Source organism: Xiphophorus hellerii, chromosome 17 (assembly GCF_003331165.1).
Source record: "Xiphophorus hellerii strain 12219 chromosome 17, Xiphophorus_hellerii-4.1, whole genome shotgun sequence".
Lineage (NCBI taxonomy): Eukaryota > Metazoa > Chordata > Actinopteri > Cyprinodontiformes > Poeciliidae > Xiphophorus > Xiphophorus hellerii.
In genome coordinates this window covers 16,094,021-16,115,994 of record NC_045688.1, presented here as the reverse complement: position 1 = coordinate 16,115,994, position 21,974 = coordinate 16,094,021, and the positions used below count along the sequence as shown (strand labels likewise).

At 40.2% G+C, this 21,974-nt stretch overlaps 1 protein-coding gene across 2 annotated transcripts; it reads right to left on the bottom strand.

The window, feature by feature from the left end:
• zdhhc17 (zDHHC palmitoyltransferase 17) lies at positions 1-21,223 on the bottom strand. Of its 2 annotated transcripts, none has more exons than XM_032589006.1 (17): positions 21,119-21,223; positions 15,751-15,854; positions 14,729-14,851; positions 14,493-14,570; positions 11,936-12,080; positions 11,009-11,073; positions 10,634-10,796; positions 9,837-9,962; positions 8,122-8,264; positions 7,808-7,908; positions 5,293-5,417; positions 4,611-4,673; positions 4,434-4,527; positions 3,290-3,373; positions 3,049-3,206; positions 2,858-2,952; positions 1-2,691 (listed from the first exon to the last, which is right to left on the bottom strand). In XM_032589006.1, the coding sequence occupies exons 1-17, from the start codon at positions 21,179-21,181 to the stop codon at positions 2,553-2,555; spliced, it is 1,869 nt and encodes a 622-aa protein (XP_032444897.1). In that variant the 5' UTR covers positions 21,182-21,223; the 3' UTR covers positions 1-2,552. The 2 variants fall into 2 exon arrangements, with proteins under 2 accessions (XP_032444897.1, XP_032444898.1); XM_032589007.1 differs by lacking the exon at positions 21,119-21,223 and adding an exon at positions 20,845-21,001.
• Between the last annotated feature and the right edge of the window lie 751 nt (positions 21,224-21,974).

Sequence of the window (21,974 nt, the reverse complement as noted above, 5' to 3'; positions counted from 1 at the left end):
TTCACGTTTGACTGTATTTTATTATTAAAGCCATTAAAACTGAACCATGCCCATATGTTTACATCTGAAGCGGAGTTACAGTGGTATCTGAAGGTGGGCAGAGAGGCACTGGAGATGATTATGTGCTTTTTTTTTTTTCTTCTTCTTCTTCTATTATCCCACATGGTGAGGCGAATGATCTGGGGTGGGGCAGTAGAGTAGACATTTGCAGCTGCTGGAAGATCTAGTGTAATATGAGACAGGTTTTGAGATCACAATGAGCCTGAAAGTGGTGAACCAAACAGCCAGCATTCACTGATGTCCACTCTAAAAAGAAAAACAAAAAAAGGCATTGTATGATATGAGTCACATGTGAGGCATCCGTAGTGACATCAGTGATTAGCAACGGGCGTAGCTCCGCCATGACGACGGAACCGTCTTCTTCTGGTGATGCGAAAGCCGCTTCGTAGAATATAACCTCTCTCTATCCTTTAAAACTATTGCATGAACACATCTCCGCTTTTAGAAAAAAAAAAAAAAAAAAATTGTATTTTTGCTTTACAATTTTTACATCCAGTGGTATAACAAAAACCCAGCAATGTATGACATTAAAAAAAAAAAAAAACCCAACAACAACAAAAAACAAACTTGAGTATGAAACATTCAAATATATTACACACCTGTTTGGGATGGCCCACCTGGGAGTCTGGCAACCTCCACTTACAACACACTGGATCTGAAGGATGACTCGAAAACCCCTCCCAAAAAACTGGATGAACATAATGCAGAAACATACTTGCAAATACTTTAACATTCACTATATACAGACAAACGTGGCTTTTGCTGGGCCGTCACCATAGTGACCATGATAAGGGGGGGTATAGGGAGGGCCCGTTGCGAGAGCCCAGCTGTCCTGTACATGCAGTGGAGAGATTCCAGGTACTGAAAGGGGAACGGGACGGGCTCAAATGCCTATAGACAGCAGCGTCGGACATCACTAAAAGCTACAGTCATACAACATGGATTATAGTAATTTGACTGTCTCCGTTTTATGTTTAGGTCAACAAAAGAACAATAAAATAAAATCCCCAGGAGCACCTTCAACTAACACTGACAAAGGAGAAAACTGTTTATATACAAATGCACATTCTTTACATCTCAGTCCCTCCTGCTGCTGCTGCAGGATCCTCTCACACACACACACACGCACACACACACGCACACACGCACGCACGCAGGGGTTTCTGGGAAGAGAGGACCTTCCCTCCCCCCACGGTTCCCCTCTCTGCTAACAATGGAAGTGTTGGCGTGAAGCTGCTGGACCTCCTGTTCAGTAACGGCCAAAAAAAAGGAAAAAAAATTCATCGAACTAAAATAAAAACACGATCAGTGCAACATCGTAGGCAGACAAAAAGACACAACAAATAAGACTTTACAGCTTTAAAAAGAGAAACGTCTGGAATGAGGCTTTTCTGTAAACTTCTTACTTCCTCTTCTGTTTCTATGAATAAATACACCCACCGTACCTGTTTTGTTTTCTAGTTATCCACTTTCATGTCATTTATACCTCTTTAAAATGCTCTCTTCCTTATTGAAAAAAAAAGGAAAAATCCTACACAGCTAAAATGATGTGAAATGTAAAAGCGCTGGCGCTAGAACATAGTTACTTTCTCTATAAATAGTTTTCAAATAAATAGACCTGTATCACATTGTCTGGAGGATATCTGTGGTGTTCAGCGTGGTGGCTGCTGACGGAGTCCCAGTTCTGCTTGGGCGCTGCACGTTTCCAGATTATTACAGTGGATGCAGCTTTATTTTAGCAGAAAGCGGTCGGGGTGGGAAAAAAAAAAGGTGGGATTCCTCCAACAGTTCCCTCCTGAAATCCCAACACTTTTCATCTGGTAAGTTCGGCAAGTCCTCGTCGGCTCTGTTCGTGATTCGGCACGGTGCAAAAATCAAGACCTTTAAAAAGACATTCCCTTATTCCTATCAAACCGAGAGTCAATTCACGTTTCCTTTCCCTAAATGTCGCTCCTTTAGGCTTCCCTGGCAACAATTTAGCACTGCCAAACTGAAACATTCCCGATCCGATCATCATTCGAAACATCAAAAACACACAACAAAATTGGGATATGAAGTACAGGGAGGGCAGAAGGGACAATGCTGCCTCATCACTGAGTTTCACGTCTCCGGGACAGACAGACGAGCTTTTATTTTAGAACTCTCCCCACTCTGCTTGTGTTTGGCAGCAACACATCGTCCAAAAGGCCCAGGAGAGAAGATGTGGGAGGGAGGGGGTAAGTAGTAGTAGTAGTGAAAAAGGGCAGAGGTGATGATGATGCCCCATAACTGCATGCTTGTCTTCTCTAATTCTCCAGTCTTAGATTGGCAAAGGAGAGGTGGTCCGCAAAAACAAGAGAAAACAGAAATGAAGAAAACCGCTCCAGAGAACCGCATCGCTCAAAATTCCAGCGCCAAAGGGGGAGGGGATCAATACTTCCAAAAAGCTTCGTTTTCCACTATTCGCTTCCCTCTCAGCCTCTCCGTTTTGTCTTCGTCCGCCACTTCCTTCTCTACACCAGCTGGTAGCCTGAGCCGGACGTCTGGTCGTAGTCTATTGTGTACTGCGTGGTCCAGTCCACAGTCACAGGCCGGATCAGGCCACAGCAGCGGATCTCGAAGAAATCTATGAGATTTCTGATGCAGCCGTGGCTAGAGGGAGTCACAAAGAGAATGTCGCAATGCCCCAGTTAGCTTAAGATAGAACAGAATAATCAGCATGCAGCTGGAAGTTGCTTAAAACTAAAAGGTAGTGGCACAACAACGGAACCCTGCGGCACACCTCTCCAGATGATATGAAAGCAAGAACATGACTTACTTGAAGGGGCTCTCGATGGACGTGGCCGTAACCTTAAAGTGCTTGTATCTGCGAGCGTTCATCCGCTCGTTTGTGGTGATTCCAAGAGCCGCGATCTACAGTCCACAAAGACATGGTCAGCTGACATTCCAGAGAAACACCAAACCGTGTCGCCCTCCCATCCACCCATTTTCATCTAGATGAAGCTGTACCTGGTAGAGCTGACACATGATGAGCACAGCCACCCACATGAAGTGGAAGACGCTGTTGAGGAACATCCAGAAGATCCAAGGCGAGCAAGAGGCAATCTGGGTCAGGTAGAGCCAGAAGCCATCCTTGGCATAACTGGTGGCGCAGTGCATCTTCCAGTCTGGAGGTCAGAAAGACGGGAGTTAGAAGGACGTTTGAAATTAGGAACAGATGAAGATAAAACAAAAAGTGTGCGGAGCTTACAGGAGATACAGCCATATATCATCCAGCAGATCATACAAAGCAGAAAGAAGAGATAGCCCATGAAGTAGCGGTGATTCCCACTTCCTGTAAAGGACAAAATATTTGATTTCATTTATCTATATGTTTGTTGATTGTTTATTCCTCCTACAGTACGAGTCGGTGCGGTTTGGTATGCTATATTGTCCATGTCCTTTAAGGTAGTGGCCAATCATACCACGCCATTCTTAGTCCACCTTTAGTTGTAGGTCAATAGGACGAAGGTACAGAAAGGTTAGAGTGGAACTACTGGCATCACTCAACACTGTCCATTGAGTGAGAGTCCAAATGTTTATGGAAACACTTTCCTGACTACGCCAGACCATAAATTACCATACCGATCTGACCGTTGATGTACAGCGCAATGGAAACGAGACACAAGTGTTGAACATGTCAACGTTTTGCTCAATTTAAATCGTTCTGAAGGAGTCATTGACATACAATTCACATCAGATGTCAGCTACCAACTCAAGTAATTCACAGATACAAAGAAATCAAAGATAATTTCACAGATGAAGATATGGTTAAAGAATTTGAATTACAGGAAGTAATAGGACTATTTATAGAACAGGATTGTTTCTGACCAGTGTCAATATCATTGTTCCAAAATTGCAAGCAACTACTTAAATTACAATTAGTGGGTTTTAATAATATTCGATGATCCCACAAGGTGAGGCGAGTGTAACACATGATGCTGTATTATATCTCTGAAGAAGTTTTTAAAACAGAGGTTAAGATTACACAGAAGGACCTGCTGTTTGTTTAGACAGTTTCCTCATTTTTAAACCATCATCCTGACCACAAGGTTAGAAAAAGGAACTGTTCAAAGCCCCCCACCCCCTGCATAACTTCCTTCCACTATGGTCTCCAATCTGTTTTACAGACAACAATGACTCAGGTTTGCTTGTTTTTCCCTCCATTCTCTACATTGTTGGGTTTCTGTGGTCAATTGTAACCAGTTTTCCCTTTTCCAGGATGTTTGCTTCAACCCACCAGGGCCTGATGGAATACCATGAATGTTCAGACGCACGCTGGGTCTTAAAGAGTTAAGATGCTTACATCGGCTTCTCGATCTTGGATGTTGAACAAATCCTGGTAACTGACTTACCCACACAGTTCCCCACCCAGGGACAGTGGTGGTCAAACTTTGCGATGCAGCGGTTGCACACGGCACAGTGTTTGGACCGGATGGGCTTCCGTATCTGAAAGAAAAACACAACCAGGTGAGCTCTGCTTTCTCTTCTTATGACCTGCAGGACATAACAGCTTTCAAGGAGGAGCTTACCAAGCAGGTGCTGCAGAATATGCTTAGATCCAAGCTGCCTGTCTCGGCTAACTCCACAATTGTCTGATGAAGAAGAAGAAGAAAAAAAACTGAACAGAAAATATTTATAGTCTACACTATACATTAGCAAGGATCACATTATGGTCTTGGATAAAGGAGAGGCACAAATCAGAATATTGTGGCCAACCTCTTTAGCATCTTACATAAGCAATTAGCAGTGTGTACATCTGCAAGAATTTAAAGCCTCATTTCAATTCTGGATTGTCAAATGGCCATGTTCCATCGCAGACACAGGCAGAAAGCCACATACGGCAAAACGATGCCCGATTGCAGTACTTTATTTAGACTTCCTGTTATCTAGTGAGAGTCTTGGTCTCTCTTGTAGCCTACATGAACTGCGGAGGGCTTTGTAGTCTCCAAACTAGGGTACATTTTGCTTTCCTCATTCACAGGTTGTAGAATCTGGGGCCTGGTAGGAGACAGAGACCCTTCTCTCCTCTAACACTTTGTGATAATGAGGGACAAAGAGGCCTAAAGCAGCAGGGCAGAAAATCTGAAACGTTATATAACACTGCAATGCAACACGGAGAGAAATATCAGCCAAGACTGTAATTCAAAGTATAGCAGAGAGATTAGTGTTATATAATCACCCAGTGATTATAAAACTGGAAGGGAGGGATACCTTTTTCTTCTGCTCCTCTGACGCCTTAATGATTCCAGGATCAGACTTCCAGGATTTGCCAAAGTTGTAGAACAAAGCCAGGGTGTTGACCAGGAACGGTATATGGACCGTGGCAAATGGAAGGTGTGCAGAGGGGTCAAGGCAGATATTGATAATATGGCTTTATTTATTTGTGTTTTTTAAATTCCCTATGATTTTTACAGTGAACTGACTCATGACAACACTGAGCTAATAATTTAAAACTGACTCCAGTCGGTTTTACAATGGCCACTTTTTATTCGTTTCTCTTGATTGAAGCGAACTGAAAATATACTGTACAGTATTGTGACTTTAAAACTTAAGTACGTACTGAAGTGTGATATTTGTGCGCCATTACACCCCTAACTAGGACTATTTTGTTTCCTTTGTATTCAAAACTACTACCTCCATGTAAAAACCTGCAGCATTATTTTACTTTTATTTTTTAAAGTCATTAGAAAGGCAGCAACATCAGGAAGCCAAAGAAATCTAGAAACTAGTTTTAACCAAAAACAATGGTTTAAAAAATTCTTTAGCGAGTAAAACATGCAGCATATATCATTTTTCTTTCATGTTTTGTGATTGTTAAAGAAAAAAAAAAAAAACCTGATTCGCAGGACAGACCTCAAAGAAAACAGGAAATTGGTATAAACAAGGAAAAAAGTTGGTACAAGGTACAATATTAGAACTGAACTTGCTTTTGCCAACAACAATGGCCTTTAACCATTGTTAAAGGCTTATTTTAACAATTAAAAAGTAATAATTCTAATGAAAATGCAGTTAACTGTTTCTCAATAACATCCTGAACTGCGGTGAGTATGTTCAGTGAATACTAGAGGTGCACTGATAAATCAATGCCAATTTCAGTCTGCACATGTGCAGTTAACAGCCCTCCCCCCTCCCAATTTAGCAGGTTTGTCACTATTTTTTGTTACTTTTCAGGAAAAAAAAGAAAAAAGAAAAAGTTATCGGCCAAAATCGGAATCAGTTTTCTACTTTGAGGTTCTCGATTACCACTCAGATGGAGACACTCGGGTCTCCTCTGTTTCACAAACATTCCCAGTTAAACTGGAGGTATCCTGCACCAGCTCACCCCAACTTCCTTCCAAGAATTCATTTAGAAGCTATAAATCACAACTCATCTCACTCAGGAAAAAAAAAAAAAACTTCTCCAGCTCCATCAACAACTGGGATTTGTTTGCACAAGCTAGGATATGAAGTGAACGATGCCTGAACCTAGAAAACCTGCGTGTGACGCTGTCAGGGCAGCCAGTCACTGACGTTACTCTAATCAAGGTGAAGGAAGGATGATCAGTTACTGGACTGTCGGCTGTAACTTGACGGTGAGTCAGCTGGATCCCACAGGAAACCAGCCAGTAGACACTCCGGACAACGCCTTTGTGTGACAGACTTCTAAAGAAACATGCAGGTCTGCAAACTGAATCAGAATTATGAACCAACGATTCAGATAAAACCAAAAGATTCCTGTAGCGCTGAAGACATGAAAGGGAAACAGGAGCTTAATGTTACAAGGATGTGTCACCATCTTCCTACTGTGTGAAAGAAGCCCCAAACTTCTTTCACACTTTCCTTAGACTGGATGTTTTAATGTTCAGATTAAAACATCCAGTTTAAGGAAAATTTGATTTACCAAAGACTTTCTGGAGAAAAGTTGTATCACCTGTTGAGATAAAAATCAGCCTATTTGACCCCAATGAGGCTGACATGGCTAAATGGAAAAATCTGTAGAATTTTTGCATCTGATTAAATAAAAAGCAGATTTTTCCATGGCCTCCTTTTTGTATTTTTGTGCAGGAAAACATCTGGATGACTACTTCCTGTTGGATCATAAGGCACTTTAAGGGGGACAACTACTGAATTAACACCAGCTGAAGCAAACATGGTTATTTCTAATTATGTCTACACTCTAGTTAAAGGTTGACAAAATAATCTAGAACTTGGTGTATGCATCAGCTAGTTTCTTTATGTGACTGAACAGAACAGTGCAATATGCTAAGTGCTAATCTTTCTGCGAGTAGCTGCAAGCTAACACTGAAGCCAGCAAGAACAAACGGAACTGAAAGTCTGGGTTTAATAGGAACTCATTTCCCCTTGACTAATGATCCATGTGCGATCACTACGCCATGATCAACTTTCTCTCTTTACAGATGACTGCACGTGTGCAAACATGTCTGCTCGAGAGCATTTAAGCAACTGTAATGGATGTAATGTTAACGCACCGTTGACATGGCAAACATTCGCTTTTCTTCTTAGATTAGCTCAGGTTAACGAAGCAGTCAACTCCCTCCCACATTAGAGAAGCAATGAGGTGTAAAATGAATGTTTCCCACAGCAATGATGCCCTTATCTCACCTGGTGTAATTAGAAGCTAGTGACCAGAAAGGCTAAAACGCGAGTACTGATCTGCTGCGGCCGGTTGCCGTGAGAACCGAACACGTGCTGCGCTCGGAGCGCCGGGGTCGGGGTGGAAGGATATCATTCCAGAACCAGTAAAACCAGGTGGAGTACATCCAGAACTTGGTCGCCAGGTAGATTCCCAGAGGCAGAGCGCTGTGCATGGAGTGGTCAAAGAAAGCCCTGTAGAGGAAGGGGATCGGGAGGGGAAACGGTTGCCGTTAGGAGCAGCTTAGCTCTGATTGGACCACAGCATGTAAGTTTTTCACTTCCAAGTATGTGCATGCACACAATAAGGGTGATAAAAGAGGTTCCTTTTTGCTCCTAAAAAAGTTAACTTTAACTAAACAAGGGAACGTGTGGAATCTATTTTTATTTTTTTAAGCTGGGACATACTTGGAGAGGAACTGCACGGCGACCCAGACGCCAGCATACATGACGCCCTTGATCAGCCAAGAGTCGACGTCCAGGTCAGCGATGAAACCCACCAGCCAGATGACGACAAACGGAGTTCCCAGCATCACTTTCTGTCTGAACTCCTGATTTACAAAGGAAAACATGAAAATTTTAAGAATGCACAACTCAAAAATATATATAAGAAACTAAGTTATAAAGTAAAAGTATCAATGTTAATGAGTTTGTTTCCAGCCTGAGAGCAACGTCCAGCAATGTTGAGCACAAATGAGCTGAGACACGTCCTGGTTTTACTATATAAATATGAACTGAAGGCAACTAAACTTGGTGACAAAAAGACTCTTTTAAAGATAAAAAGCTGCTTTAAACAGCCAAGTCAGCATACAGTCTTGTTATCTATTGCACGAGTACAGGGTGAATCTAGATTGGACCAGTGCAATGAAAATGCAGTAAACAGAAAAAATTGGAGATATTTGCAGCATTTCTACCTGTCCTCTGTGACCACTCCACAATAACTGTGGGTGATTGGCTGATATTTAAGTGTGAAATCAAACTCATCTACTTCTGCAAAGGTCTGAAAATCTATCACTCTGACAAAAACCAGACTCGCCAGGTCCGTTTTTAAATATATTTTCGAAAAATCTGTTTTTGGCCGCAATAATTTACAGCAGTAATACTTAGAGACCCACCGATGAACTAGGATAAAACTGAAATCGGACAGTTTTCTATGTTTTTTTCTGTTAATTTAATATATATATATATATATATATATATATATATATATATATATATATATATAAAAACTTCGGTCTATAGAAACATCAACTAATTCCTTGTAGTTTGATGCAATCTTTTTAGTTTAATTTTAAAAAACAAACAAAAAAAGCAGTTAGACTCCTAACAAACTAGTCCAAAACACAAACTCTCTTTAATCAGACATTTTGAGTTTCCATTATTACCAATAACATACCACAGAACACCATTTCTCCAGAATACACAGAAGTTGCTGTTCAACAATAATACACTGCTGTAAATATGACAGGAACATTCACCAGTCTCAACCTGGAATTATTTGTAAAGACATAAAAGAAATTTAATGAATAAGTTCTGGGACCATCTGATAACTACAGTAATGTGAATGTAGCTAAAAGCCAGGCGTGTCGCAGGAGTCTAAAACTACTAAAGCGAATCTATGCAGATAATGGAAAGCAAGCTAATTTACCTTCATGAGCTAACATTCCAACACGTAAGCAGGGAGACAACAAATCATTTCAGGAGAATTAATAAAGATAATAGTTGAAGCTTTGAGACAGTCTGGGGTGTGTTTTGGCTCGTCCACCCACTCATGTTAAGTTTAATGATCAAACATCAAATTCAGGCATGTTTAAACGCTGCTGTAGGATTTGCTCCTTAATAAAAACAAATAGAAGGAACCACCCAAGGTGATCCGAACAAAGACAACAGACTGGGACACTCCTGGCTGTTCTGTTCTGACTTCCTTCAGAAGCATTTTTGAAAGGAGATGTTTCTGGACAACAGGAAGCAGCAGTCTGACCAGCCTGGGATGACATTAACTATCTCTGAATAAAGTTGGAAAGGTACATTCAGTCTGAGCATGCCTCCAGCTGCCGTGTTCACTCTTAAACAGAGATTATTGATGCTTCTGATAAACTATACAGCTACAATAAAATGTGTACCTTGTCCATCTTCAGTCTTTTCAGATATGACGGGCTGTCGTAACCTTTGGCCTGCCGCGCTTCCTGTAAGTGATTGATCATCCAGACATTCTTCCTTTGCTTGGCGAGGTCCAGAGGCGTTTCGCCCTGAAGGTGGGAGAAAGAGCAGTCAGTACAGAACATTGTTCTGGTTTAGGGCTGAATGGTCCAGGAAGAGTCATTATTCTGTCATGCAAAGTATTTTGCTCACAGCCGCTGATATTTATTACCTAAATATGAGGGGTTGAGGAGGTTGTGGCGTTTAAATAATCTAAAATCATTAAAAAATTTAACTTAAGTCCATGATTAAATATCCAAACTTGCCATTCCACACAGAGGAATATATTACAAGCATTTATTTCTGATTATTTTGACTATTAAGCTAATCGAAAACACCTAATTTAGTTTCTTACAAAATTTGAACTTTGCATTTAAAAAACAAAGTCTATGTAGGGTGGGCTTAACCAAAGTCTACGCCTCAAGAATCCTCTCCTCCGTCAGCGGCTATCCTGTTGTTTTCCACTTTTTCCTTCCACTAAACATCTCATTAAAAATGCATGGAATCCAACATTTTAACAACCTGCAGTCAATTTCTGCATAAAACAATCTTTTTTTTCTTCCAAACTAGTCTTATACTTTTATTTTCTCAGAAAGTTAGGATTTATATTAGCCGAAATATATGAGAGTGCAATGACTTTTTTCCATTTAATTCCTGAACTGAATGAATTTCTTGATGATTTTTACACCGACAGCTGTGCAAACGAAGGGGAAAGCATCACCTTGATGTTCTGCGCGTCGACGTTAGCGTTGGCGTCCAGCAGCAGGCTGATGACGGTGGTGTTGCCGGCCAGCACGGCCCAGTGCAGCGCCGTGTTCTTGTGATACTTGTCGCCTAGATTGACTGACACGTTAAAGGTCAGCAGAAGCCGGGTGGGATCGACGCTGGAACGAAGGGAAGAGAATAGGGTCAAAAATAGAAGAAATCCTATCTGATTAAGATGGTCATCTATGTAGTGCTTTCAGAAAACTACAAGTGTAGCTTATCTGGGCTTTTATGTACCAAATTTGATGATTTTTTACGTTCCAAATGGTTTTCCCACTATGATAATGCACAGCACTGTAACAAAAACACGCTACTGTACAAACATACACACCTGTGTGTCCTGTAAGCTGCCCACATGAGAGGAGTCATGCCATTCTGATCCATCATATCCACATCCTGCCACAAAAAAATAAATAAATAAAAACTCATAGGATCACTGGAAGAGGATGCAGAAGAACAGGCTAAAAAGTGAAGCAATGAGCGCCCCCTGATGGAGAATACTGGTAAAAAATAATTTTAAAAAAAACTTTGTTTCCTTTCCACACCTGAAAATAAAATACGCATCATATTTTTTACAAGATTATTTCAAATAACATCTGTGTCTGACTTCATATTTAAGAGGAAAACCATCTATTGGCCATTATGTGGTAGATTGTTAAACCACTGATTCATTTATTATAAAGATGTAGCAACCTGTTGTTTTTCATCATCCTTTATTTGTAGTTGCACAAGAGGTGACGTCACACTGTGTGTGTTAGAGGTTTATACTTGTCATGCTTTGATGTTAAAAACTGATTTCATTACTTTTAAAATGAGAAAAACGCAATTACAGAGTTGACATTTTAAACCAGGGTTTAAAATGGGCTTTTAATAGGTAATATTAGCATTAGCATTGTTAGCGCAGTTAGCATTATTAGCAGCGGTTTCTGCATGTTTTTCAGCTACACTTCCTACTTCAGAATGTTCCAAGCTGCCTGTTATTTACTGCACTCTGGCATTCTGAATGATCACTTTTGTAGATAATATTTTTCCTTTAAATAGACCAAAATGTATAAGAAGATAAATCTGCATTTATTTTATTAGTTTACACTAAACTGAACCATTTTTGAGTTTTCTTTACTCAGTATCAGGAGTGTTCTTGCCAGAGGCATCTAGCAGTGCTTATGTACTGTGGAACACAGTTGTTTTTAAGAGTTTGTGACGGGTCAATCACTGATCATGGAATCAGTCAAATTGGTAAGTAGTTGGTTCTTCCTACCTGTCCTTTGGCGATGAGGTATGCCACAATAGAAGTGTGGCCGAACTGGGCGGCCAGATGAACACAACTGCACCCTTCCCCATCGATTAAAGACGGGTCTGCGCCATACTTCATGAGCTGCACCACCATGGAGAGATGGCCTTGTCTGTAGGACAAGAAGAGTACAAGACTTTAAAACACATGCAGATAATTCTTCTACACCATCCACTGATTGGGGGACAGAAAAATATCACATACTTGTAACCAGCATGTGACAAACTAGTGCGTCACAGTTGTTGTGGCAGTAGGATGATGCAATTTTAGGAATTTGCATTTAACCCTGTCTGCCCAGTGAGAGTCCAACTGGTGGTGGAAATGCTCTATGATACACCGCACCATAAAATAGTGCACAACCATAGTGCTGTACCACTCAGTGGAGACAAAGGATTACCTATATCATGACAGAGACGTAAAACAGAAATACTGAATAAAACTGAAATTATTAGGGTACTTTTGTGGCTCTTGGCAGCAGTTTTGTACTTCTTGCATAGCATATGTCTTTCTAACTAGCTAGCAAGCAGCTTGTTGCCTGATTGAAAAGTCCCAGAAGAAAAAACCCATACAGAATATATGAGATTAAATAGTGGTGACACGACAAAAGATCTGTGATTAGTGTATTTAAGGCCAACTTACATTTTCTTTAATGTATTCAAGACATTTTAAGGCCTTAATTTTAGACGAATTAATTTGAAACTTGAAATAACAACTAAAAAAAAGAAGTTCCCGAACAGTTGTTAGGGGCTTCAGAAAGGTCACAGACAGCTGGTGTTGGTGGCAGGGGGTGAAACCAGACCCTTCGGTGTCTAAAGCAGTGATAGTGCGAATGTCTGCTGTTGAATGGACCCATCAATAATTCAGGAAGAGGGAATGCAATGCCACCTGTGTGCTTTGGGTGCAACTCGTGTGACCTTCCACAAAACGAGGACTCAGTGGATATTACGGAAAGAAATAAGGAAGGAAGTGTTTTTAGTGCATGAAGACACGGTTTTATAGTCTTAACAGTGAAGAAAACAAGTCCAAAATGTATGACTTAGAAACTGATATCAAGAAGATGGACACATTTTTATATAAGGGAATTAAGTTTTGGACAAAAAGGTACATATTTTATAGGTATTCTTCAACTTCATTCCTTAAAATGTATGAATTTACAACATACATACCTGAAAAGGGTAATATAACGAACAGAAATACTTCTGACACCAACTTTAAATCTATGTGTTGGAAAACATTAACCTTAAAGGGCAGCACTGCTGAACCGGTTAGCAGTGTTGAGGTATTCCAAGGTTTTTAACTGTTCTTTTTCCATAACCAATACAATTTGCAGTCACACCTTTATCGCAGTATAGAGTCCTTTTAACAGGATGCCAGAGGATATGCTGCGGTGACCACGCTATTCTCAAAGCATGCAGGAAGAAAGTGCTGGCCCTTCCCTTACATCAGGGGTCAGCAACCTTTTCAGTTCAAAGAGTCCTTTTTATGCTAGCACAATAAAATACACCTAGAACCACAAAACCATCTTAACTTCTAGAAAAATGATTGAGATTTGTTTCCGTTTAGACAAGAAGTTGAGTCCTAGAAAACACACAGAGTGGGGTACCTGAAGCTGCCTGTTTGAATGGGCTGACTTCATCAGTTTGACAATCTAGAAGCTACTTCTACTATCCTTCTGACTCAGTTTGAAAGGAGCTGGCATCATTGCAGATGAGATAGAAGTAGGAAGTACCTATGAGTTATGCATTTTTAAAATAATTGCATTTTTAAGGTTTCTGCAGGTTTCACCAACTCAAATTTCAGACTTTTAAATACCGCTACAAATGGAATTTAAGACGCATATCTCCACTGAAATGTACTAACTTTGGCCAATTATCTGCTGATAATTTTTCACTTACACAAAAATAAACACAAAAAAGCTAGCTAGCTAGAAAAGGTATGTTAGTCACCTTGAGTCACAGAATGCAATAATGATGGCTGAGTGTGACTCAAACTTTTGCCTGATAGAAAAGTTCCGCAAGTTACAAAAAACATGCATAAAATATACAAGAATTTTTAAAAAGTCCTGCCACGGTAACATTTATTAAAGGCTAATTTACTTTTTATAGTGAATTTAAGGCATTTCAAGGCCTTGATTTTATATACATAAATGTACGACTTTTTAAGTTTCTTTGTAACTCATTAGTAATCGATGTGCGTCATCCCACCCCCAGGTTATCTCTGGAATATCCAAATAATAACCAGGGTTAAGAAGTAAGTGGAATAATGGCGTTAAATAATAAATAATTATTGTTTTGTTCCTCTTTGTGAATTAGCTCAATCTCAGTCAAACTCGATGGGATTTATTAAGTACAGGAGACTCAACCACAAAAAGTAAATTTCAGTTAAGACGTATGAGTACAACTCTTTGGTTCTTAAATATCCATTTTCTTGTTCTGCTACAGTAAAAATGAAATCCAGTATGTTTAAACACAATCATATGAAGTGATTTAATGTAGACAGGTTAGATCAGGAAGATGTGTGTCACCTTGTGGCCCAGTGCAAAGGTGTAGAGTTGAGGTCTCCGCCCAGCTGGTCAACTATGGCCCCCTTTGATATATAGTACCTGCACACAAACACAACACACTGAGTGAAATATGCCACTTTGTCTATTTTCCCATCTTATCAGTGTTTAAACTCTATAAACAGAGAAAACAGCTTGTTCCTCTCACAGGAAATTACACCTAAGCTACTGCATGCACAAGATGTTCTGCTCCAACTTACTTCACCAAGTCTATCCTGTTGTTGATGGCGGCCCAGTGGAGAAGCGTTACGTTTTCTTTGTCTGGCTGCCGAACGTCAAAGCCCGCCTCCACCAGCTCTCTGCAGCGCTCGAAGATGCCGTACCTGCAGCACAAGCAGGAGCGCAATCAGACACTAGCTGGGTTTCCATTGACTATAGAATTGCACAATTTGACATTTGCTTTATGGAAACACGGCAATTTGATATTGAAAAAAAAAACACCCTCATTTTTCAATAAAAATGTTTTGGCGCTGGGATGAGGTGGTTTGTTTGGCCGTATCGAAACTGGTTTACTTCACAAAAATGGAATGGAAACACTTCTTCATCACACGAGTCACATGATCAACAACGGGAAGTTACTACTGACGTAAACTACAAAGAAAAAGACAACAGGAAGTAGTTGCAGGATCGTAGTCTGGCATATTTTTTAAAGACTTATTGCGTGAACAGAGTTTTTCACGTGTGATTTTTATTTTTTTTTAGGTGTTGTTGTCTCTAGTGGCCTTTATTTGAAAGTAGTTTGACAGGAAACAGGGTAATGAGAAAGGGAGAAGACACACGGCAAATGTCGCCAGGCCAGGAATCGAACCTGCGACCACCGCCACGAGGACTAAAGCCTCAATACGCGGGTCGTGCTTTGCCCCTGCGCCACCACAACACCCATTCACGTGTGACTTTAACTGCGTTTCTTTTTTTAATGGAAACACCACAATCACAAAGCAGCTTTTTTCAACACTCGTGGAATACTGACAAAGTTTCGTGCACCTTTGTAATATGATCAGGTTTAAACGATTCAAATTCATTCATGTGGATAAACCCCACAAGACATTATGGAAAGTGGTTCCTTACACTAAGAACAAAACAGTTTGTCATTTTCCTAATAATTTCTCATAAAAACATTCAGTGATTTCAGTAACGACCACCCTCATTAAGCCACTCGTTAGTGAGAAAGGAGTGGCTTAATGAGTCCATTTCCCCTGACACAGACAAGTCTTGTGCTCACTGTGTGGCTTTGACGATATCCCAGGTGCTGTAGTCGTCCACATGGTTTTTCCGGCTGACGTTCTCGCTGTAGCCGTGGTTGTAGTGACTCTGGGGTTTGATTTCCTGGGAGATCAGAGGAAAAGAAAGGAAAGGAAAAGAAAAGCCAGATTAGGCTGTGACAGAGTCATGGAAGAGACTGTAGACTGGACCGTGTGTTTCGAAGAAGAGAAGCCGCAAAATATCATTGTTAAAGAAGCTGGTTGTTCACAGAGTGGTGTATTAAAGCATATTCAAAGAAAGTTGAGCGGAAGGAAAATCCGCACCATCAACGGGGATAAAGACAGTCTTGAGAAATTTGCTGTATTATAAATTATTAACAGTAATTATTGCGCCAAATGATAATATTGTTGTTTTGAAAACATTTTCAAGAAACATATTGATAATAACATAATAATCCAAATTTGCTCTCTCTAAAGATTGTTTTTTTTGTAAAGAACACTCAATACTGGAACTGGAAGACATTTTGATATAAAAACACAAAGTCAAAACCAATGAATAAAATGGAAAGAAAAACCACAACCGAAGCCATAAATCAAATGGATTATCATCTCTCTGTAAACAAAACTGCCCTTCAAAAAATATTAATCATCAGAATGGAAATGGTCAAGCACATTTTAATTTATAACACGACTAATTGCTCATTGTGACAGACTTATTCTAGAATTGCATAAAAAAGGCTTAAATGAAAACTTTTAAAAATGCAAAATGAGGAATTTTGCAGTTTTTAACATCCAATTAATCTTCAGAATAATCTGTAGATTAATCGATAACTAAAATAATCTTTAGTTGCAGCATACTTTTAAGCGTGCCTCTGGATTTTATTTGCAGGGGACGTCTGCGACTGTAAGCCTTCCAACTCATCTGGAGACTCAGTTAAGGGGAACAAATGTCTTTCTGCTTCCTCTGAGCTTCTGGAGCAGAAAGAATCTGTTTTTGCTTTAGCGATTATTATTCAGTCGCTTTCTCAGTTCCTCCCTTCCTGTAGAGAGAACCTCTGAGCTCTGTTTTGATCCACCTTCTCCCCTCTGCCACCTGAAGAGCTGAGGATTGCATTTGTCGCCATGGTGATATCACCTGGGGGCATTTCTTTTTTCTTTTACTTATTTTGATGTTGTTACCTTAACGTTACGTTCAGGTTGGTGAATCGTCTTCAAGCTGGGCCTCGGCAGAGCGGCTCGGTGAGGCGTGAGGCTGCCGTTCCCTAGGAGGACCGGCTCACGTGTTTATGGCTAAATACGATTCCCACAATCATATATCACACTTTTAGTTACTGCTGTACGGGAGAATCAGCATCGGCTGAAGATTCTCACTGAACTTGGCTGCCTCCCGGCCATTCTTTAGCTGCTGCCGGCTGTGGCCATGGCTCACAATCCAATTCAGCCTGAAATTAGAGTCATTTCAGGAGGCTAATTCAATACTGAAGAGCAGCTACAGTGCAGTGATTGGAGGGAGAGAGGGAGAGCGGATGATTCTACTCATTCTTCACTTGAGTAGAAGAATCAAGTGACTGAGCATCGGCCTGCCTTTGTTTTCATTTGATAACCAAGCGAGCTAAAAGCTTTCTCACTCACGTTTAAATTCTTTCTAGAGTCGCGCCGCTCATAGCGTTGGTATGTTGGAGTGGCTGTGTTATGCTGCGGCAAAAGCAAATGAGGTGGATTAGCACCGGTTGCCAACAACAAATGGTTTCATCCAGGATGCGCTGCTGTGGCCTATCGTCGCTGCTGCGCAGAAGTTTAGTTGTTGGCATGCTAATAGTCTTCGATCAGAGGCCTCTGCAAATTAGTCACCACACTGACTGCTACTGGCCCACAGCATCACTGTCCACAACGGCCTTTTGAAGATACTTGTGTGATACGAGTTGTGACAACATCTCCTGTCTTTTTTTTTTGTATTTTTGAGTAACTGAAGTTGATAAAGAATAGGTTAGGTTGTTATGGTTCCTTTTAATTTTTCATATGAGAATTAAACACCTTCTCAGAAACCAATTTTCTGAATTCTCCATCTGTTTTTTGCAGATTTCTAAAATACAAAAATAAATATTGACAATTATTTTAACATCACTTTTTCTACGCAGATCTGGACTTTAATATGAAATCTACAAAAACGGATGGAGTTCCATAGTTTTTCAGTACCTGCAAAAACTATGGAACTATGGAACCAAAAATCATTGGTTTTGAGATGCTATGCAGATTAAAATACGCAACCAAAACATACAAGCGTTTACAGTGTAGTTTTCAGTTATTCTGATAAATTTCTTAGAAGAGTTGTGATTTCCATTAATTGGAATAAATTCCAATTAATGTCTAAAACCCCACAAAACAGTCTGGATTGATAGTTTTACTATTTTCTCCACTGTTTGCTCAATCAATACCAATAAATTTAAAATACATCTTTTAACAAATTACTTTGTGAAAACATTACGCCATAAAAGCTGATATGGTTTTTCTAACAGCGCAAGATAGGAAATAACTCCCAACGAGGACAACATCCTGTTGTGTTCTTCCAATTACAGAACAAACATAGAGTAATTACATCTCATCTCCACAACAGCAGGCACTGCATCTCATTCAACCTCCGTGACCCACCCGTCTCTTCTTCTATTGTTCGCCGGCTGCGTGGGAAGACAAGGATCAAGACGAGGAAACCTCCAGCTTCAGTCTCAAGACTTTCTACGCAAATATAGACAGGAAGGAATCCCAAACAATGGACAAATGCTTCTGTTCTTCTGTGTTTCACAAATGCATCCACCTAGAACACTTTTAAAAAAACAACAAAAAAAACCCCTACAACCTCTATCAAATGAGGCTAACAAAACCCCCCGCCCCCAAAAGCAACAGATATTGGTATTAACCACAGAAAGCATGATCAGAGCATCTGTAATCTCTACAGAAAATCTGTAGAGTAATATCAGAAAACCTTAACTGGAGCACAGCACAGATACGAATAGTTTGTGAAATTGTGTTAAATTACAAATAGAAGCCATAACTAAAATACGTCCAGGTATGCAGTTTGTACAAAGTGCCAGAAATCATCCATCTAAAGCCATCTTTACTGAGTAAATTAACCCATATGGCAGCATATGGCTTGAACAACGAAGTGCCACCATGAATCATTTCCAGTGCTCGCCGTTGAAGGCGATAGCAGGATCTAAACCGGGCCGCTCGGCCTGCTGGCCACAAACCAAGTAGTGAAACAGGACTGCTGCTAGAGGAGCATGCCAACTACCGCTGAAGCAAACTACAAACAGACACGCTGTGACTGAAATCCCTGCTAAGCAAAAAGAGCAAATAATAAGAAGTGTACAGACAAAGTAATAAAACAGAGATTGATAATAGTTTGAATTTACAACAATTTGTCTTTTTCTAATGTGTGCAATATTTGATAAGCGGCTTTGACCGTAAATGATCTGAATAAAGTAATAAATTAATCTCGGTGTAGATCACTGGGTTTGTTCAGAACAATTAGAACATTGTACTTGTTGTCAGGTTGAAGTAAATATGCATAAAATAAATAAAATCAGAATTGGTCAAAATTAATATCAGTCAGGACATTCTAATCGGTTCGGAAATTTGATCATTTCTATGGTAAATAAAGGAAAATATATTCTGAAGATTCCTCAATGTAGATTTGAAGCCAGCAGATTTTTTTTTTTCATAACTGATGAAGGAAATGCAACAAAGTGTATCCTGCTGGTTGATGATTTAATAGACCAAAAATAATGTTTGATAAATTTAATATATAGGAAGAAAGAATTGTGCACATCCAATTATTTTTGTCCTCAGACTTTATCTCAGAAGCAGGAAAACAATGTTTTGGGTTGTTTCTGTTCTGCAGTGCTCCACAAATATTAAAAGTCCTAGTAAGGAAAACTGGTGTACCACATCTAATTAATTCATCACACAGAATGACACATTCCCACCAAACCTCTTCCTTCCACTCAACTTTACATTTATATGATTAGATGTCGTTATCTTGGATTAAATAGAGACTGTTTTTAATGTATGTTTTTTTTTTTTTTGCAAATATTTCAAAAACATAAAAGTATCTAATTTGGGTGAATAGCATTTTTTCTGATTTTTAAGTTTTGGGGTCTCAGTAAGTGACCCACAAGCCAAAAACATCAATTATTTGACAATAATTGTTATGGGAAACCAAGGACAAGTGTGAATAAATGTTAAATGCTCTTTCTTTTGATGACTTTTATCTTTTTAGATTACTAGACAGAAAAATGTTTGGCAATTTAAACATAATTGGTTTCTTGTTTCCCCCCCAAAATTTCATACTTCATGAAGCTTGAGGAACTGAATTGTGGATGGTTTTATTAAGTGATCAACCCTAATACAACACAACACTGATGGGTTTTTTTTTAATCTACAAGAATTAATAACCTTTCTAATGACAATTTAACTTGAAGAAATGAACCTGTAAACATCGTTGCTAATCATATTCGCTCTTTCACCAGATCAGTGTCTGGTGATCAAGCAGAAGCGCTTCAACAAAGCTGCATGTTCTACAGATTTCAATCCACCTTTGCATCCATGGATTGTGATGGGAAATCAGGTAAGATCCGAGGAGGCCAAGCCTCACAGCTTAACGCTATTCCATAGCTTTAAATGGTCTTTGGCAGAGAAGGGAATGTTAAACAGGTGGCCACAATGCAAAGCCTGATTATATATACGCACTTGTTTGTAAATTGCAAATTTTAGCACGCGCGACAGAAACCGACATGTTTACAAAAGTGTTATCCGAAAGAATAAGTGCTAGTTTCGAGAAATATTAAAACGTATTAATTGTTGCCTAGTAAAGCCTTTTGTATTCCTTTTCCAGCATGTTTAGTATATCATGGTTTTACCTAGTCGCTCTGTAGACAACTGTTCAGTTGACGTTCATTTCCATATCCCAACCAGCGATAACAGCAGCAGCCAGGGCTGTCACTTTAGCCACAAAGCTAACCTCCTATGACAGGAAGGATTAACCCTTAACGTTTTCCGTCGCTTCCTTTATTGTTCAGCCTCGCTCGGGACACACAAACACACAGTTCCTCTCTTACCAACAACATTTCTCAACGTTAACATCCGCACCAACATCTGCCCAGCGGTTGCTGGCTGGGCAGCAAGAGGAGGGGGCTAGCGTTAGCGATTAGCATAGCTAGGCTAGCTGGCTGACACCCCCCTCACCCGCCTCCATCGGTGGTAATGCAGGGGGCATTCGGAGTTTCCAACAAAGGCCCAGAAAAACTGCGAGCCGCACCGAGCCAAACAGGGAGAACCCGTTTTGGGTGTGTTCATACCGCCGTGCAAAGGCGTGGAGCTCCCGGAGCTTACCTCGGGATGGAGAATAGGGACGCAGCCAGCTTCTTTCTCATATTCCTCCATAGCGTCGGCCATCTTGGTGGTGACAGTCGCCTAGCATTGTGGGAAACAAGAAGCTGCGTAGGGGGGGAAACAAACAGAGGTGGGGGGGCGGTGGTGTCAAAAACAGATTAGATTAGTGCAGCACTGATTATATGGGGCCCCAACTCTGATTATGATGCAGCTCAGTTTAAGTTAAAGGTAAAGTTTTGATATTTTAGAAGGAGATTCTGTTAAAAAAATAGCAATGGTTCCTCTACCTGTGGTAGAGAGATGTAGATGTCACACTGGGTTTGTAGAAGCTTAAATAAACCATTGGATGCTAACAGCTAGCCATACCCTTTCTGTTTTAGCTGTTTTGTTTTAAAATTTGAGGCAACTAAAATTGAAAAATGTTAATTTCCCTGTTATGAGGCGCTAGTAGAGCACCCTGGATGTCATAGAGAAAAGAAAGATATCCAGAAACTGCTACTGATGCAACACCACAAAGTACATTTTTGTTGTTGTTGCAGCAAAAGCTGCAGTTAATCTCCTTTTGGATTTGAATACAGGCCTTGCGTCTCTCCACATTGCATGTACTAGTTATGTCCATGTTAATGTCCTAATGTCATATAGTTACATTGCAACATTTCTTTTTTAAAGGTTCTGTTGGCTCTAGTAGCCTTTATTTCAAAGTAGTTCGACAGGAAATAGGGTAATGAGAGAAGGGGAAGACATGCAGCAAATGTCGCCAGGCCGGGAGTTAAACCTGCAACCACTGGCACGAGGACTAAGGCCTTAATACGTAGGTTGTGCTTTGCCCCTGCGCTACCACAGCACCCCCACATTG